We start from the raw sequence: 20,264 nt of genomic DNA on the forward strand, positions 1-20,264 counted from the left end.
TTACACCCAAAACACAAGACCATTGTGTTAATACAGCAGAACCTGAGAGCAAAACCAGCCAGACAAAAATGAGCAGGGCTAGTTTTACTCCTCAGGCTGAAGAAAACACAAAACAATAAACAGAGTAAATGCCAACAAATTCACTGATATTTCCAGTCTTCTGTTCCTAATAACACGTCATGCAAGTAACACTCCTAAGGAGTCTTGATGTATGATTTCTCAGACTATCTTTTATGCTTTAAGTAATTAAAAGTTACAAAGTATTCCTAGCTGAAATACTGAAACTTCACGATGGCATTTTTTCAAGTTCTGTTGGAGCACACTAGCTTCAGTGGGTCTTACATGAAACGTATGAATTCCCTTACTGCTTTAAAGATATGCCCCTGCATTCAAGGAGAAGGTGTTCACAAACATCTGTTTGGACTGAAGTGGATACCATCTTTGCAGAAAGTATTCTGTGAAAACCATCACAACAGCGATGGAAAGTTTTCACGGCAAGTTATAATCTTATCTGTGCCTTCAGAATAGCAGCACCAGGAGCAGCGGGCAGTCACACCACGTGCTCCTTGATGTTGACTGAAAGGAATATTCTGCCACCTGAAAATTCCCAAGCATTATGGGTTCTGTTCAGAGCATGTATGACGAAGTTAGAAGCAACAATCTAGACTTGGCTATTATGTAAGAGGGTTCTGACAAAAATAAGCTAATTTTTATTTATTAATTGTTATTATTTTTATTTTTTTCCCTGTAAGTGTTTGGAAGAAACCCAATCACCATTTCAGGCAGTTCTTGCTGACCACACTGAAGAGCTGACATAAAGAGACAAGGGAAAGCACCAGGGAGAGATCATCACAGGATGCCCTGAGACCAAAATTCCCCACACTTTGAAATCTCCAGCAGTTTAACTTTTGGAATAATGAAGGATTCTTCCAGAATGCCAGCACCACATGAGATTAATGGAACACTGAATCTGGCAAGACTCGGGTTCCACAGTTCCATGGAAACCTTTTGCTTTCAGGAGCCCAGGAAACCTTCCAGGTGATCCCAAGCTGTGGGCCTAGAGAAAGATGTGGCTGTACAGGCTGTCTGGAGTAGATACTAAAGAAGAGTTTCTACTCCATTATTGTGCCAGAAGAGTAGAGTTCAAGTAGGGATTCTGTGCATCTGACACAAGTCCTTTAATCCTTCACAAAATTGAGTGGCAGGTGCCTTGCCAAAAGACTAAGTAGAAAGGCTCCAAGAGGCCCAAAAGAGGAGTATCTGAGGGACGCGTGTATAACCAGGGCTGTTGCTACCAAATCTGCAGGGGAGCCTGCGCAACATTTGAGGAAGGTACCAAGCCACCGAGATGGGGCAAGCACCGTCAGGTAGGTAGGAAGAAGACCCTCTTTCAGGCCTTGCACCAGAGCTCGTGCCAGCTGCACTGTACCTGTATAAATACTGAGTGTGGATTCCCTTCTGCCTCTACAACCAGTGAATGCTCTTCAACCTCTTCAGGTAATACAGCTGTGCCTAAATATACTCATAGCCAAACCACGTGAAAAAAAGGATAACACAGTAATACCTCAAAACCACAGAAAATGTGCAAAGCACAGTGGATATCATCATCTACCTTGAGTTATACTCACTAGAATGTGCAGCTTACATGTTGATGTGTTACTAGATAATTATTTTCAACATATTTGATACCATGTTTCCAATATGTAGTATTTTCAAAGCTAGAGGCTACAGCTAGAAAGATTATTTCTTCCAAGCAACATATTACTCTCAGATTGTTATGGGGGACTGTTAAGTTCAGCACAATGCTTTAAATCCCATCATAATAAAGATTTGGATGTCAGCTATTACATCAAAACAGACAATGCACAGTACATTTAGTAAGAATTTGGCTTGCACATTTGAGGGAAGAAGTAAATCCCTCAGGAATGCAAATGTCAAGCCTGATGTTCAGGCACCTAGCCACGAACACAGGTAACTGCAATGAAAGGTTTAGAGCAAACATAAACTGAAAGTATGCTCACTGTGTTCTCACAGGGGAGATGACAGACACCTTTCTCACTAATTCAACATTTGTATAATAACTTGCACTGTGACAAAAAGCTCAAAACCTTTATAGAAGCCACACGGTAGTAAAAAGAAAGAAAAAAGATAAATGAAGAGAAAGTGGATTGAGTATCAAACATCATAAACCCAAACAGCAGCTTACAGTAACTAAAGTGATATAGGGATTTGAAGTATGCAAACAGAAAATCAGGCTCACATGCAGGATGCTCTGATTCAACTGCAATTTTTAAACTCAGCATAAGAATCTCTACTAAACCTATTACTCAGCTGTGTAGAACAACATAGCATGATGGTAAATCTTTAATTCCTTATTATCTCTCTTTTTCAGTGTTTTTGGTAGATCTTATGGAACAAATACATTAATCCACTAGCAAAAGCAGTCCTGTGCTTCCATATCCTAAAAATTTGGGTTATATTTATTCCAAACAAAACATGAACAAATGAGTACAGATACAGATAGAAACACCTACTTTACTTTATCATTTCAGGAGAATCAAATGTCAATTACAGGGTCATCCAAATAAATTGCTCACAAGTTCCAGTGCTATCACAACATTATATATTTTCATCCAGTTACACAATCAAGTAGTTACACGGGGCTTCGTCTTAGGAACTCATTGCATTCACACACCCAGCAAAGAACACAAAAGTTGCAGGTGTAGAGCACTTTCAGATTTGAACACACGCTTGAGGAATTTTGCACTGTCTTTCCTAAAACCATGCCAATTTGTTACCCTTCTCATTCAAATGCCTCTCACTGATAGCATTTTAGTGATTTTAAGTAAGTGTATTAGAACATTTAAACACAAAAAGATAATAACATACATTCATATTAATGCTGTCTTAAAACATTATTTGGTTATCAGTAAGGAGAAAACCATATTTTTCACAGGAATTTGCCTACCTTGACCGCCTCAGGGCTTCTTCATCTGGATCTTGCACTGCAGACAAAAAAATGTTTCAGTGAGAAAAGAAAGGAAGGAATTAGCTTTATAATGAAATTAAAAGAAAGGTATCAAAGTCCTATCTAAAGGGGCATTCATGCTGACTTTGCAGCCATGGATTTTGTAAGATCAGCATGAGGAGAAGCAGTTCCCTCAAGCTGGAAAGAAGGGTGCCAGTAGGAAACTGGCTATTACAACTACTTTCTCAATCTTTTGCTAGCAATGTGTCACAGCTGTAGGCAATGACTCTACAGAGAGGAGCAGCTGTTTTGTGGGAAAGCATGAGAGGCAGCAGCAGATTCATATGAGGGGTAAACACTTAGTATGTGGGAGAGGTCCCTGTGCTTCCTTCTCTCTAGATCAGAAATAAGCTCTATAGTTAGTACCAGGTGGTCAGAAAAGTATTTCAATAGGCAACAAGGTCCAAGCTCCCATGACATTCATGGCAGATCTAGATAACAGGGCTAATAGAGAACCATAGGTTGAATGCAAATAGTGTCCTATGATTTGTTTTGACCTCCAGAAGTTGTGTCTATAAAAGACTGTTACAAGACACATAAGGTGTTTATCTTTTTTTCTAATGAATGGAGAGCTTTGTATGTCTAGGCTGCTGGAAAATGAAAGATTACACTGCAGAGATTTGATTTGCAAGTAAGAGTAAAGAGTCCCAAATGGTCTTTTAGTGTATAGTCTGTTACACTTGTATGGTGGGACCCCTGGCAGATCAAAGAATTTTCTTCATGAAGCATAAGGTGAGATTGAACACTTGGATTTCCTCATTCCCTCAAGTTACATCCAGGGTTCTCACTGAAAATGACTACAAGCTGGACATGAGTCTTCCTGGAGTAGCAGTTGCTAATAATGGAGTAAGAAAATAAAGACACGAATCTAAAATCAGGATGAGGGGGATGTTTTGTTGTTCAACTTACTGTACTCCGTTCCAGTCATCTGGGCAAGGATACGGAAAGACCTAGACTGCAGATTGGCAGAACGGCGACTCCAGTCTTCACTTTCATCTTCAGGCTTGTTCTGAGTTTTAAGCACAGCCTGATACACGGGCGAGGCACTGTCTACGTGAGGGTCTTTAAGAGGCAGGCTACTGCAATTCAGAAAGTGAAACGTTGTGAAACAGCACATGGTAGCTTTCATCCCAGCTTCTCATCCAGACTAACCACAGTCCAAAACATGGCTTTGAAAATATCACTTTTTAAAAAAAATATGTATCTCACTTTTATGTGAATTAAGAATATTATGGCTCATTCTGTCTTTGAAACAGCCTGTAATCATTCAAATCTGCATATTCAAACCAGCATGAAAATGTTTGGACATGTCTGTTCGTGATTCCTCAGCCAATGCAGCCACAAGCTCCCAGTGGTTAGAATAAGTGATAAGTAAGATAAGGAAATGATAAGGAAGAGTGTGTCAGGCAAAAACATTTCTCTGAGCGTTTTTTTCCCATACTATTTCTTATGAAAGTGGCTTCATGTTGATCCTGTTTTATGTTATGTCTTATTACAGTTTTGGGCCAGTGTATTTTAAGGTTTAGAAACAAGAAACATATTTTGTTGTAAAAATAATGTGATAGGCGTTTCTAGTTTTTTTTCTAGAGATTATTATTCTTTGCCAAACTCTGAATTAAACTTCCAGCTGCCATAACTCTGGATTCACTGTCTACTAAACATGTGAAGCATAAGAAGTCTAGGCTTGCAATCAAGACTTGCATACATATTTTGTATCTGAAATCTTTAACAGCAGAATGTATCTCAGAGTCTCAAGACATCTCTCATCCCCTTGCAAAGTGATATCCAAGGAAGAAACGTCCAGTTTTGCACACCTAAACTCATAGGTACAAAGCTATATAGCACAACTGCGGTAACATCTCTTTGATTGATGATGCAAGCTAGAAACAGACTTAGTAACTTAATAGCCTTTTTTTTTTTCCTACAAAAATAACTTCTGCATAGCATACAGTTAAAATTAAATACTAACAGAGCAGCAGAAATATACACTGAGGGGATGATGTGTGCTTGGAGTAACTTGGCTCCATAACTTCTCTAAATACAAGGTCTATTTTTGAAGCAAGTGATTTATTGTAACAGCTTTAACATGCTATTCCATATAGAGCTTTGCAAGCAGCATGCCCAACTCCATGAAAATTGAGAAACGGCTCTGTCAAAAGCTAAGGGCCATTTGGTCCAACTAAGTCACCGCTATAAAGTTCCAGTTGCTTCCTTGGTTCAGGCTGGAAGTTGGTGATCTCTAAGACACCACTGCACAGAGAAGTTGGGTTTGTGATTGGAAAGCCTGAGAGGAATCACAAAAAAGCCGAGAAGCGTGTCTGATACCCTACACAGAGCAATAACATACACTGCAATAAAAAATATTACCAGGTAGCTGCCTTAGATGTCAGTATTTTCCAGCTGACATAGTCCTTTTCTTCAGCAATGCATAATATACGCCATTTTAATGGATTTGCACCTAACAAGAGCGTGGAACGTGTTCTTCAAGTAAGACACATTCTTATATACGCTATGGACACAAAAGTGCCCCATTTCATCAGGGTTTTGTTTTTTTTTTTTTAATTAGAGGAGTAATTCTATTTCTCATAACCCTCAGTATATGCAAACTTCTCACTTTCTTGAGGAGCCAGCAGGGTATAAAAATGATTTTTCTTTTATATGTCTCAGTACAATCACCTGTGTGATGGAGTGTAGTGTAGGAAAAAACCCTGACTCTTCAGTTTGAGCTCTGTGACAAATCTTTAAAGTTATGTGAAAAAGCCTCTGAGCATGGAAGATGTCCTGTAGGAGCAGGCAACATTTTCCAGCTCCTTTTTTAGCTCACGTTTCCTCAAGCACTATCTTTACAATTTCTAGATGCTACCAGGTATGGAAGGCATAATATGGACTTGTTTATTTTGGGAAGGGTGTGCCAGCAGTGGCTTCCACCAGCATTGCTCCTGTGTGCACCAATGGACAAGTTAGTGCTGTATCCTTCTCCAGACGGAAGATGGGAGAGAGCGCAGTAGCCTCCCTCGTCTGGCCTGTCACAGCCAGTGGCAGAGCTGGCTGAGGAAAGGGACACAAGTGCGGCAGCGAGTTCTGCCTCTGCTGACTTCATGCAGAAATAGTCTTTACAGAACAAAGATGCTGAGTGACACCAGCAGCCAGTCGGCACCCTGCTCGGGACCGTCCTGCTGCCACTTCTCACTCTCGGCTACTGCTGAAAAGTTTTGTGACTGTAAAAGGTCCAGTACGAGTTCTCCAAAAGGCGACCCCATTTTCAAATGCCCAGAGGCACTTGAGGCCGATGTCTTAGCACTGACTAAGCAGGCAGTACCTTGCCCTGTAGCACTGTCACAGGTGACTGCCAGGTTTTGGCCAACACTTGACTTTATATCCCCAGACTTACTTTTTAATCCTGCTGAAGCTTACAAAACTGCTGTAACGTGATAGCACATTTCACTGTGGCAGACTGGGTAATAAACTACTGGAGAGATAATACTGCTGATTCCAACCACGGACTGCTGGGGCAACAGCGGTGTGCAAGTCATGGACAGCTGAAATTCCTTTGTTTACATGCTCTAGCTGGAATGCTTTGCTCTTATGCTATGACCAAATACAAAAAAGCAGTTTAAAAGTGTATGTATAGATACGCCTTTAGCTCAAAGGTAGTTAAAAAACACTAGAGGCTGGATCACACATTTCACAGTAGCAATCTGTGGCATTAATATGACATATTAATATCCTTATGGGAGATGATTAAGGGAGGAAATGGAGCTTGGTGAATTAACCTTCCCTAGCAGAGTGAAACACGCTTCCATAAACTGAACTAAATTAATGCAATACCTTGGAGTATTTCCAACTCTGTCTATAATGCAACAGGCCTTTTTCTTTTTTTAAAATCATAATTATATTGTAGATGAGTAACTAGGACATATGACCCACTCAGCATGGAAGTGTCGCTGATTATCAGCATTTCATAAACCTAAATGTGACAGTTGATTCTTACAGGCAGCCTAGAGATGCACATAACCATGTTAATACCTCTGTTATACCTCTTCCTAATTTAATTTTTTTCCATCTGGGTGTGTATGTGCAGAAATAAAACACCATGCATCTTTAAGCATATTACTTTAAATTGATGTTACTGAAAAGAAATTCTTCCCAAATGGGTTAGCACTTTGGAGCGTTTTTCATATTAGAGCCACATCACCATACAAGTCACACATTATTAACATTAAAACAAGCTTTAAAGATAGTCAAACCTCTTTCAATAAGTAGCAATGTGCTGGTATTTTTTTCTCAGACTTCATAATGAACTATGGTTTACCATGTGAATCACTCCCTGGAGTCATTATTCAGATTTAATTTAAGTACATAATAAGGAAAAACTTAGGAATGCTGCAGTGGTTCTATCCCTGATGAAGACATACAACCAAGTGTTCTGACTTTGAATATTAGACTGATTCCAACTCTTTAAAAAAGCTCTAATGTGTAAAAAGAAAAGAAAAAAAAGCAACCCAATAAACAAGCAGTTCCTGCAGACTGGTTCATTATCCAGCCAGGCTGACTAATTGTAGAGGATGCATGAGCCTTTATTGAGTTTCTACAATCACATTATTGATTCTGCCACTAGAACTGCTGATCTTAATGCAGGTAAAGTTGTTGGATTTATGTCTACTTACATGACTTGTGAATTTGGCTAAAACTGAATAATGGAATTTAGAGGTTTAACAGAAGTGTACTTGAAATGTACTGACCACATGGTTTTACTGCAACCAACTCTTGGTTCTTGGTATTGCAAAATCAATTAAAACAAGGCCATACGGAGTGAGAAGAGATATAAAGTCATGGCAGTCAAATTTTTCTACCTTTAGGTTCCAGCACGAGGTCTGAATAACTGCAGTATAAATAATTTATATGCTTTCCTTTGTGTTTCCCATGGAGATCCCGTTATTTTTTAAGTGACATGAGGCTGACTCTGATCTCACTGGCTTAAGTTAAAAGATCACTGATTTCAAATGGTCAAGCTAGAAAATGAATATTCTCTGAAGCCTGTCGGTTCTTCACCCCTGGTAAAAGGAGACAGTGTTTCCAGCTAATGTCTGCCAAAAAGAACAGAAGCTCTCTCCATCTGCAGTCTGTGTGTGGTGACCATCTCACACACACCTTGTGGCTTCAGGGCTTCTCTCTAATGTAACATGAAAAGCACAAATAAGCGTAAGTGCTAAGGCCAAATTATAGGCAGAGAACCAAGACCAAATGAATCAGTGCACAATTTGGTCTGCTTTTACAGGACAAACTCGTCATACATATATTTCTGCTTTCAGCATCATGTTAGATCATACTTGATCGACTATGCAAACTAAAGAACATCCTCAGTTTCCACTGGAAATTAAAGTTCAGAATATTACAGAGGTCAAATCAACATGTTAAAGAAATGAGTTATAGGTTTAATTGAATTAATATCAGTTGATGGGCAGGCTGTTGCCCTTATATCTAGATTTAAAATGCTGCATTCCTGGTAAAAAACAATCTACTGAGAAAATTGTTTAGTCACGACGTGTTACAAGTTATAGACCAGGCTGTAGCTTAGCACAGGAGATTTACAGAGTCTCCTGCACCTGACTGCACATAGCAATAGAAACATGAGTTTCTTCCGGGCCAGGTGAATGTTAGGCTTAGGAGTCACATTTCAAAATGAGGGAAAAGCTTAAGCAGCAGCTTAGATAGTGGGTTTTGCAGAAAAAAATGGATTTTGCAGCCTTACAGGGGAGAATATAGTCATAGAGTTGTCTGCAAAGAATAATGTTCCACTGAAATTTTCTGATACGAAAGGATTGAAATAATCTAATTTTAAACCATCCATGTGATGTGTGGATTCCATGTTCAAAATGAGAACAGAGCTTTTGCTAGTGGTGTTTACACCGGTCTTGCTGCTACTGGTGCAATGACTCAAGAGTCCATAAAAATCTATTCTTTATCTGTGTTTTCATCCATCTCTTTTCAAAATGTATGGATGCAGTAATATAATTCATTACCATCTCATGATTTAAGATTCAAGCCTCTAATTATTCAGATTTTTTAGTACACAATTCTACACCTTAAGAAAAACCCCTCACCTCCCTGTGTGCCGATTTTGCAGTTCTAGCTGTACTCTTTGGACTTCCCTCACCCTCTGGGGGATTTTCTAGAAAGGGCGTTTTCCTCTCCCCACAGCACAGTGTGTTTTCATCTCTTCCACGGGCGGGAAAAGATGGTGACTGTTTCCAGCCCAGCAGAGCCACTCCTGCGATTGGAACTGCATTTGAGAGATTCTTCTAATGTAAAGGGATCCGCATGCTCAGCAGTGAAACTTTATAATCATCTGATCATTTCAATAAGTAAAAATTTTAAACATTACTATTCGCCTTATATAATGTTACAGCATTTAGTAGAAAATGCCAGTATATCATAAAATGTCTCGTGTAATCCATGCCTATGAAAGATGTGAACCATTATAAAGGACACCGATAGAATGAACTTCTTTCATTGTACTTTGCTAACTGGAAGTATGAATCTACAGTGGAGATTCACTGAGTTATGGTCAAAACCAACTAAAGGGATTGTTTGGGATCCATCATTAGGGGGAGTTGTGATTAACAACAGATTAATATTGTAGAAAAAAAATAATGCGGGGGAAAAAAAAAAAAAGGAATTTAAAAAAAGAGAAAATAAATGGACAATAAAAGGAAGCACTAGCAAATACATAAACTGTCTCCATTTTGAGTAAGCCCGTGGCTAACATATTGAAAAAGCAACTAAGTTAAAACATGTTGCTATACCTGTATTTTGGTGTCACAACAAAGGAAGTTAAGTTCTATTTTGGGTAGAAAGGTAACAAACCAGAGAGAAGCCTGGCTACATTCATTGCACATGTAATTTCAGTTAAGTCATAACAATTGTGGATAAGTTTATCAGGTAAGATTACCAGAAACATGTGCTGGAAAAGCAGAGTTATTAAAGATAATGGATTTTGCCACACTCCAAAGGATACATGTAAGACACGTGTACAGTATGCAAACTAGCGATACAGCACAACTATTCATTCTGAAGAATAAAACAGTAGCCAGTACTAAATATTTTGTGTTCCTCATGTATCAATAGAAATTCTGCCCCCTCTTTCCCTTTATTTCTGAGTTATGCATATGGTACAGTGGCTATTACAAAGCACAGTCAGAAATTAAAAGCCATCCTATGTCACATACAGAGCACTAGATAAACTTTTGTGGGGTTTATGAGTTCTAGGAAGAATACCAAAGAAAGACGTTACATTTTCCAACTATCCATCCTTTAAACTTCAAAACGATGAAGTGCTTTCAAACACTATCTAGGACTGGTTTGTATTTTCACGTTTAAGATAGTTCAGAAAAGTGAGTCCAGGAGGAGCTGCCATGTCATGCGCGTAGGGACTATTAGATGTCTCATGCAGGGGAAAAGCATTCCACACAAGGCAATCACCTTACCTAGCAAATTCTCCACCCTGGGCTTGTGCCTGGCCTGCAATTGCATCCATGATAGCATCTTGGGAATACATGCTGATCGGGGTGTTATACTGGGCGTGAATTATCGTGGCCTTCCCGCCTAGGCCCTTCACCTCAATGGGTTTGTGTGTAGAGAGGGCAGAGTCCTTCAGGACGTTGGGGTTGAAACGCTCCGTGAAGTCCGTGCTGGGTTATGCAAGAGTGAGGTTCGACAGGGAAGGGAGGGGAAGAAAGGAGAAAGGTGTGATGGTTAAGTGAGAGAAAAAGCACCAACAGGGGAGTGTGCATGTCTGTTCGCAGCACCTCACCACAAAAGCTCCTGGCAGGAGGATAAGAGACAGCAAAAGTAACAGCAGTGAAAAGCTGGCTGTGCTAATGCATGACATTCTTATGTTCACTCACCGATTAAAAGAGAAAAAAAAAAAGGTGAAACAGTTGCGACTATAAAAATCATGACAAATCCCTAAGTATTTATGTGATATTTACATATATTAAAATTCTATTCTTACATGCATATATAAGCATATACACACATATATACACACACGCATATATATTTCATGCCCATGGACATACACACATACTGAGAGTTTATTCATTGCATCCATTCATTCTTTCAAGATGATCTTGCAAAGTGCTAGAAAGTGCAATGGGTGAAGAGATGTCAGGTCCTCTATTATTTATAAGGTTCCAGTAGTTTCTGTCTGGATTATTAATTAAAATGTAGTACGTGAAGCTTTTAAACTTCAAAGCTTTCCTCGCAAAGACTGAATTAATCTTTCCCAAAACTCTGTGCAGCCAGCCACAAGTGTTGCTACAGCATGATAAACGCGCCATCTCAGATCAAAATATCCTACACTGCAATCAACGGGACAACTGCAGTTAGAAGAGCAGCCACCGTGTTTTGTAGTGGCTCCATTTATGAAGAAGGATTTTAATTTGAGAAATTGAGCCACAAGCAAGTTAACTGAAGCTCCCATTACAACAGAACAAGTCAATTTAATAATTTAATGTCAGACTTCAGCTAAGGAGAACCTGGCCTCTTCATACCGCCTTGTTGTACATTGTTCCAGTCCTAGAGTTAGGACTGAGCATTGTCCAGACTTTCAACAAGCAAGCTAAGCCTCAGCTCTCAGTCACTGAAGTAGCTGCTCTTCTCTAACCTATGGGAGATGAGATGAATCTCTCGTCTGCTGTTCCTGTCCTGCCAGCAGCAGGAGGATGCCAGCAGTATATATGGGCAAAAGTGAAAATTCCATCCTTTGGGAAACAATGGATATTTCACAAAGGTTTCACTTTGAACTGAGCGCAAAAGCTGGAAACGGATATATCTCCCCCCCTGCCAAAAAAAAAAAAAAAAAAAAAAAAGATATTCTGAAAAATATAATTTTGTTTGATTGAAACAATTTTCCCTTTCAGTTTAAAACCATTACAGCATAAGTTTATCAACTAATACTAAGCCTTTCGCTGAACTTTTTCATGTGACTGAACAACAGCTTCTCTGGCTGGCACGGGATCAAGAGTGTGCCTGTCTGCCATGGGCTGGCCACAAGGGTGTCTGAGCTTTAAATTCAAACACTCAGCCCAGCATGGAGAAGAAGAGAAAACCAGGCAAAGCCAAGGGATTCTACTGTATTTTCGGCCTTTTGCTTGGTGGGATGCCCTGACTGAAGATGGGTAGTAGGCTGTAAGAGACATACAGTCACACATCACTCAGAATACTTGCTGTAACATCAACGGCCACATGCTCAAGGAACAGAGACACAAAGATGCACATGCTGTATTACAACCACAGCCTTTCATTACACACACACCAACATTACAGGGGAGGGAATCCAGAAGCTGCATTATGCATTCAAAAAGTGAAAATAATCCTTTTGCAAAGACATTTTCACATTTAAAATGTCTCACCATAAACTATTCATCAATGTGACAATATTATTATTACACTGACATAATCTGTTGAAGGGTGATGTGCAGAGAGGTGCAGGGTGTTACACTCTTGACTTCTCAGCACACACATGCCTCACTTTAACAATGGTGTCACTTTTCTTTGTCATACCCTGAACAATCACATCATAATCAGGAACACACAGGTCCTTGAAATCTTGAATTTAGTGTTCTCATTGCCCCACACCATTAGAAGCATTGAAGTATTGATATATATTAATATATTGAAGTATATATATCGATATATTGAAGTATTGATATTCCAAACCCAAGATCTGAGAAGATTGTGTGATTGGAAAGAGAGGGGTTGAATGTGCCACTTTTAAAGAATAAAGTTCAAAGCAATTGGTTTCTACAATCAATTACAAAAATAAAAGCTAGTAACCTTAGAACAGCCTAAACTTCCCTAAGGGTAGCAGCAGTAGTGATTTAGACTTTCACCTAGGGTATTTAAAAGGCGTTTAGACAAGGTTCTTAGGGACACGGTTTAGTGCTAGAGTTAGGCTAAGTTATGGTTGGACTCGATGATCCTGAGGATCTCTTCCAACTAAAATGATTTTATGATTCTATGATTCTATTTAAAATTTCAGTGACATTTTTCCAGAGGGTCATACTACACATACCGAGGCAAAACTGTCACTGAATTTCGCATGATTCCCCTACAAATAACAGAAAAGAGTACAGATTTTCAGCTGCAGAGCTTTCTTTATAACTCTGGAAGTAAACAGCAGATACTAGTGCTTGTAAGGGGTGCTGTGCTCTGGCACAAAGCGAGCAGAGGTAGGGCCCTAGAGACAGCCAGAGCACCTCTGCAAAATGAGTGAGATTTTTCCACCAAGCTGGAAAAGGATCAGGAAAAATAAAATCCCAAAGCAAGTAAGATTAAATGCATCTGTAATGCGACTTCTGCTTTGAGACAATTGTAACAGAATAATTATCAATGTAAATTGGCCAGATCACTCCAAAGGAGTTAACATCATTCGCACGACATCGCACCCACACCACATTAAAATCAACACAGAATGCCAGACCACTGAAAATTATCTGCATTAAATATTATTTCAGTTTTATGTATACTACTACTTCTAACCCCTTGTCAGTTTAAATTTGACATTTAACTAATATAATTATTTTATGCTGAATTTAACCCACTCCCCAGCAATTTCTGGGCAACATTCAGCTCAGAGACAGAAAGCAGGAACTGAGAGACAATCCTCTGCCCTTAGAAAACTAAAGTTCAAAGCTGAGAACTCTGTGAACTCCTAAATAAAGGAGATCAATCACATTTTCAAATCAATAGCTGCTTCTTATTTGGGAAATACGTTTACTAAAGTAAACGACTTTTTAGATCTTTTCCATATCAGTATCTCAGACTAACCCAAATAGGAATTTTAGTGAAGTGGGTCTTTGGAAACTAATGCTGAGGCTAAAAAATACACCACTAATAATACATCAAAAAAAGCTCAGATAAGGCTCCCCAAATCCTGAAGGCAAGGAAACTACTGAAAGACTTAGGAGGAATTAAACTTGGACTGTAGAGACAAATCTGGAAGCATTTACAAGGACTAAGCAAGCTCAGATGCCAACTCCATTTGCAGCATTAGAACACAGCTGAGAAATGCCGGACACGTGGGGTGCCCAGAGGGGCGCACCACTGGACCCCATGGCAGTGCACGACTCTTGTCGTGCCAATAAGATCTTTTAGGAAATACTTCCACTTGCAAGCACACACGCAGCAGGAACACGAGGGATCATGCTACCCCGGGACACCAATCTTCACACACACGCAGCGTAACACAAATACTTGGCACTACATAGAAGTGATACTAACTTGGCAGCGGTGTTGGTTATGACCTAAAAGAAGAAAAAGAGAACAAACAACATCAAAAACAACCACACAGAAAAGGTCAATAGTTTTTAGAGTGCAAAGGGCAAAAGGTATTTACAAAAGCTTATTAAAGGTTTTTTCAGGCCATCTACAAATAAGACCAAAAAGTAAATGTAAGCCTGAAAACCCCAACATGATTAAGAAAGGAAAAAAAATGCAGGGATTACAGGTGATCCACTAGGATTTAGCAGGGTACCATGGCATTTTGGCTGACTCCTGAGCATGAATTTATTGCTCTCTATCCCTGAAAGTACTATTATCAAAGTGTAGGGGGCAGAAGGGAAAGGAAACAAGTATTTGCAGAGTATATTCTCATCTGAAAACAGCAAACAAGTGGTAGAGATTATATTCTTCCTTCAGATAGTAAATATTCAGGGATGAATTCTGTTCTCCTCAGGCTGCCCTCAGAGCTGGTATTGCAAGACTGATTTTTTGGTCTTTTATATGCTGGAGAATATCCAAAGTATGTATTGTTATATGTTTTAAATCTAAAACTAAGGAAAATGCCTTTGTGTTTAACAAACTATTGGCCTAAATTTGACTGCACCTACATTATGCCAACAGTGGTGTAAGCCAATTAGTTTCAGAGTAGTCACTCCTAATTTATTCCATGTGAAATGAAGCAAGTTCGTGCATTATGTGGTTTTTTGGATACCCATATCAGGAAATTTTATTCCAGCTGGTATGTACACAGTATAAAAAACATATGTTCATGCTACATCGTGCTGCACTCCATACACAAGAATTTGATGGTGGCTCGCAAAGTAATTCCAAAGAAACTCAATTCAAAACTCAACATAAGCTTATGCAGGCCAAAGCTGGGAGTGAGGAACAGCAAGTGTGCTCAGACTGTCATGCTGTATTATTTGCTAACACCACTTTCTGTGGGTTGCACGAATAGCATTAATGAGCCATGACATGTATTTTCACTTTGTGTTTTCAAAGCTTAGAAAGCCCATTTTTTGTTTTTATTCTCGGGTGAAGAGTGATACATCGTAGTTTGTGCAAAATAAAAAGGAAGAGAGTCTAGGATCAGTTAATAAACATTTCTTCTTATTTAGCTGCACAGAATGCTGTTGAGTGAACTGGGCACAGAACCTTCCCCAACTCACTGTTGTTAACATTTCTGGATCTGGGACTGATGCAAAATACTGGACATTAACGTTATGCTGTTAGAGCGACATTCAAAGTGCTTTTGCCTTGTGCAACCTTCGATATTTCTGCTTCTTTTTACATCCAGCCCCTTTGCATTGGCTCATCCAGTTGCCTCTCTCACGATTAAAAACCTCTAATGAGCCAAAGCCACAGTAAAGACTTCACATTCTTGCATTTCCATGGAAAAAGCAGTCCCAGTTCACCACCTGCACTTACTGCTCTTCAGATTCTCGGATTCGAGAATGTTCTGCTAACTTTATAAACCCAACGTTAAGCCAAATATCTCAGTCTATTACAGGAATCAGTAGAGATGTATTAGGAACAAGATGTAGCCCGTAAGCACGTCAGTGATCCTATCTCCATTTTAGGTATGTGCAGGACAGCTGGGCACTCATTTATAACAAAACACAGTGTAATAGTATCATTTTCTGAAGTGGACTCTGATGCCTGCTTTAATCCTCTGATCCAGACCTCTGCTCTACACGTAAAATAATATTTTGAAGGCAGAACTACAGTCCTTAAAATAGGCCTTAATTAGAGGAACCACTTGTTAGTATATAAAAACATATTCAAAGATAAAAATCATTATGTGCACACGTTAAGAACAGCTCAACAGCCATATATCCCAGCAGAGATTGTTCAGACGTGAAGAGGCTATTATAGCTTCCTCCAAAAAGACCAAAGCTTTGCTTCTCCTTATCTTTAGTATGTGGTGAGAAAATTCCCTCCAGATCAGAGCCCCACGTTGCTTCTAAATATGGAGACGTACGAAACCCCCAACTTGCTGCGCACAGAGGTCACCCAGCCAGCAAACAGTAACCCAAGCCACCTGGCACGTCGTGGTGGGACAGGTATTTACTGCCCTTGACCTACAATGTAAAAAATAACTTACACTGGAATGAAAAAGAACCACATGTTAGAGGCCATGACTCACTCTTCATGTTTATTAATATTCCCCTTTCCAGAGATTTCAGCACATGAAGTTCCACACTTTTAACAGGTCACCTCTATATTTTTCACCTTGGCCCAGGATGACAAAGCTTTAATGCAAAGGTGCATCAGAGAAATGGATGCCGTGTTACTCTCCACAGGTCAAGGAAATAATCTCAAAATTAATTTTAGGTTTCTGATAGGATTTTTCCAAAGGGTTTAGCTAAACCCCTAGCAGCAGCTCACACAATTAAGTTTAAATGATTCAGTGAAAAGAACATCAAATTGAAATACAAAATGTTACCTTAAGACTAACCCCCCACACCTGAATTTTTTCATAACTCCTACCATACTGCTAAATGCATGTTCATGGGTGCAGAATAAATTCACAGCTTTGGAGTACCAGAATGTCACACTCTATGTAGCATCTTATGTTGTACTATATAAGAATGTCCACAACAAAGTCCAGAGCTGATTTTGCAGAGCTCACAGTGCTTTGCTTGGGCACTTTTTCATATGTACCCACGATGAGATCAAGACCACCACAGATAACACGAAGTCTCAGGATAGTTCCAGGTTCCATGTTCTTTCCCCACTTCATGGGTAACACTCAGATGGGAGTGTAAATGACCGGATTATTGAACTCTGAGTTTCCTCTGCATGTAAACAGAGATGCAGAACTCTCAAAGCCGCAGAGGAATTACCTGAAAAGGTACACATACTCAGCAGCTCTGGGCTCTTTCATCTTCTCAGGTTGTTCCTGAGCTGCAGGATAAAGCCTGGACTTTTTTAACAGAATATTTAGATGATTTCTCAAATTTTCTTATTTGTTCATCATTGCTACACATATTAAAGGCAGATAGACAGCAATTCCTTAAAATTTTGTTCCAACTCCAAAAAAAAAAATCTCATATGGTTGTTCTAAGGTAGAACCTTGCTTTGTAATTGAGCGTATTGCCAGAGCCATGCACAAACAGAGAACTTGAATGATATTTGGCTCCAAATGTGTATATAAAAAGGAGACACAAAACATGGAAGAGCAGCAGAGTGAAGACAGTGAAGTGTTCTCTGCAGGTACACCTTTTCTGCACCCCAGCAATCACTGCCATATTATGTAGTCCTACCCCAATGACCTCTGGAATCAACAGAATGGTTCACATTGAGTTTGGTGAGCGATGGATGCAGCTGTGTTGTCATTCTGATAACAAAGAAACAGTCAGAATGCTGAGCCATCCAAAATGCAGCCCCTTCACCCTCACAGATGTTAAGGGGGTTATGAAGACAGTGGGAGAAAGACAGTGAGATGTACTCCCAGGAAACTCTGCATATTGCAACAAGGATTAGTTTTCCTCAAGAAAACTGTAAACTAAGAGAGAAGCATTCTGAGGTTTATTTTGTTGATCTTGCTTTCTAACTGTAATTATTTTCGTTTAAACACTAAGTGCTTTTCTTAATTATCATCTGGTATGAGAAGGGAGAATAGGATTTTTTCAGATAAGTTAATTCGGATTGTTAATGCCAAGCACTTAAGACAGTTATGGTGAGTCATCTATAACATGTATATATGCTTTTTATTATAAGATATCCTTACTTTGCTACAACTTAAAAACCTGTGGTTTTACCCTTGCAAAGAGCTCCTGCAATGCAACATAAAGTACATGAAAATATGTGTTTGCTATCAGACCTTGAGTAGAGTGTCTGAATTTTCTGTTTTTCTACATATAGCCACGTCCCTAGCATCAAAAGTATACTTTTTCCCATATTCATAAAAAGAAATTTATCTTCATTTTCAATAAATGCACAAAGAAAACCCACTAAAAACAAATTAGAGATTTGTTTGCAAATGAATAAATTAAGGCAGAAAAATTAGGAAAACCTGTTTCTCATTGCTTTTTCTCATGTGCTCTAGTCCAAGCTCCTCACTTCACAAACCCACTAATAAAACAGTTGATCTGCAATACAGTAACACTGAAAACCTTGTCAGCATGAGCTCAGACTATCCAGGTAGTAACTAGAGATCATTCCTTGATATACACAAGTTAAGAGCAAGGCTGACAGATGTGAGACAGACAATGGTTCAAACCAGAGGATTTGACTCATTTTGCATAGGAAAGACAATACGCTAAGGAAGGAATTATAGTAGACCAGCATGTTAGATTTGCTGGCCAAAGAACTTTCTCTTTAGGAAAGCACCAAAGATCTGACCTGTTTTCTAGCAGCTTTTATAACAGTGATCCTTGGTTCTATGAGACTGCATGCATTATTTGGCAGAACCCTGAGGTGATCACAGGTACTTCACTCAGAGTGTTCCTCCTCATGCTGTGTGACTGTAGCCAGTCCATATTGCAATTCAGATACCAAAGACCAAGAATGATTCTGTAATGGTGCTGTATTTTTGTTTTGGGGGGGTACTGGAAAGTTTAATGATTGTTCCAGATCTTAATCATGATAAGCAGACAAATGCACAACAGGGTAGGTACTATGACATTCATTTCCCAGCAAACTCATTACTTATTGAAATATTAAATATTTTACCATGTTACCTACCCTCTAGGAAGTCCACCTTCCGAAGCCCTTCGGTTGAGACTTAATTTATGCATCTCAGCCATTTCCCTGAGAGTCTCTGCTGAGTACAGGCCAATAGGGTTGTTATACTGCCTCGCAGGGCTCAGCTGCTGTACAGGACTATTGCCATCGGTCAATACGGGGCTTAGTTTTGAACCTAGATTGCTCTTTGCAGGTGAAATATCAGGAGTCACAGACTGAGAGGACACAGAAGATCTAACTGCGGTAGTCTTTAAGTAGGAAGAGCTATTTGAAAAGCTGATCTCTTGCTGGTTGAGGTAGCCTGAAAATGATCCATTGGTTGCTAAAATACTACCCATAGGCCCAGTCGCCGTGTTAGTTAGAGGACTGAAGGTTGCTCTGTTGCCATTGATTTCCCAAGCAGGTTCCTGTAGTAGCAAACATGCAGGCCAAGAAAAGAAAAAAGAAAAGAGCAATCATAGAACACATGCAAAAATAATATATCTGCAATTACTGCTTTCTAAACATACTGACAAACTCGCAATAAATTGATTGGGGCCAAAGCATCCAACCTTTCAGAGAAGATTTTCAACAAAGAAGCTCCTTGTTTCAAAATAAGGGAAGCAAAACATACTCAGGCATTTTAAAACTGCTGTTTAGTTGAAATCAACAAATAAAGCTTAACATTAAAAGAGCATTTGCTAATAGCCAACCTTATAGCAATAATTTTATCTAAAGACAACACTGTCCATTAATGTATAGGATAATTAACTCTTAAAAATATCTTGAGGTCAGAATCATTTCAGATATTACACAAACATAAAAATCAATGCTATTATTATAAAAATGCAATGATTCTAACCCACTCCATTCTATTTTCCATGAGTACACTTTACGTTGTGGAAGCCCACACACCGCATTGCTTGGGCAGGCTCTGGTTCATGCTGATGAGGCCATGCAGCAGGGTTAGCAAACAGACCAACGTGAGAACAAGTACCGCTCAACACACAGGATGCATCTCGTCACGTCATTTCTGAAGAATTGCCACCTGAAGGAATGTGTGCATCAGGATGTAGATGATGGGTGTTTGATCCTACAGTTGTGGCCCAGATAATATTCCTAACTAGGACAGCAGGATCTATTGTCTCAGTCGAAGTCACAGGAATCTTTCCTACAATAGCTATACCCATAAAAGTCTGTGCTGATGCTCAAAATAGAAACATTCTACCAAAATCTTATTCTGGAAGAATGCAGCACACTATGCTTCATTTTCATAAATGAT

General features: G+C 39.3%; 1 protein-coding gene across 21 annotated transcripts in view; it reads right to left on the bottom strand.

Moving 5' to 3' along the window:
- The window catches only part of LDB3 (LIM domain binding 3), a 127,848-nt gene that overhangs the window by 46,157 nt on the left and 61,427 nt on the right, over nucleotides 1-20,264 (bottom strand). For 15 of the 21 annotated variants that reach the window (XM_065067752.1, XM_065067751.1, XM_065067764.1 and 12 more), the window contains exons 5-7: nucleotides 19,004-19,410; nucleotides 3,938-4,107; nucleotides 2,969-3,005 (exon numbers count right to left, since the gene is read on the bottom strand). In XM_065067752.1, coding sequence (XP_064923824.1) covers nucleotides 2,969-3,005; nucleotides 3,938-4,107; nucleotides 19,004-19,410 — 614 coding nt within the window. Of the gene's footprint in view, nucleotides 1-2,968; nucleotides 3,006-3,937; nucleotides 4,108-10,515; nucleotides 10,720-14,314; nucleotides 14,338-19,003; nucleotides 19,411-20,264 lie in introns of all 21 variants that reach the window. The other 6 variants (XM_065067765.1, XM_005509504.3, XM_065067760.1 and 3 more) reach the window with 1 other exon arrangement.

This window comes from Columba livia, chromosome 6, assembly GCF_036013475.1.
Source record: "Columba livia isolate bColLiv1 breed racing homer chromosome 6, bColLiv1.pat.W.v2, whole genome shotgun sequence".
NCBI classification, from domain to species: domain Eukaryota; kingdom Metazoa; phylum Chordata; class Aves; order Columbiformes; family Columbidae; genus Columba; species Columba livia.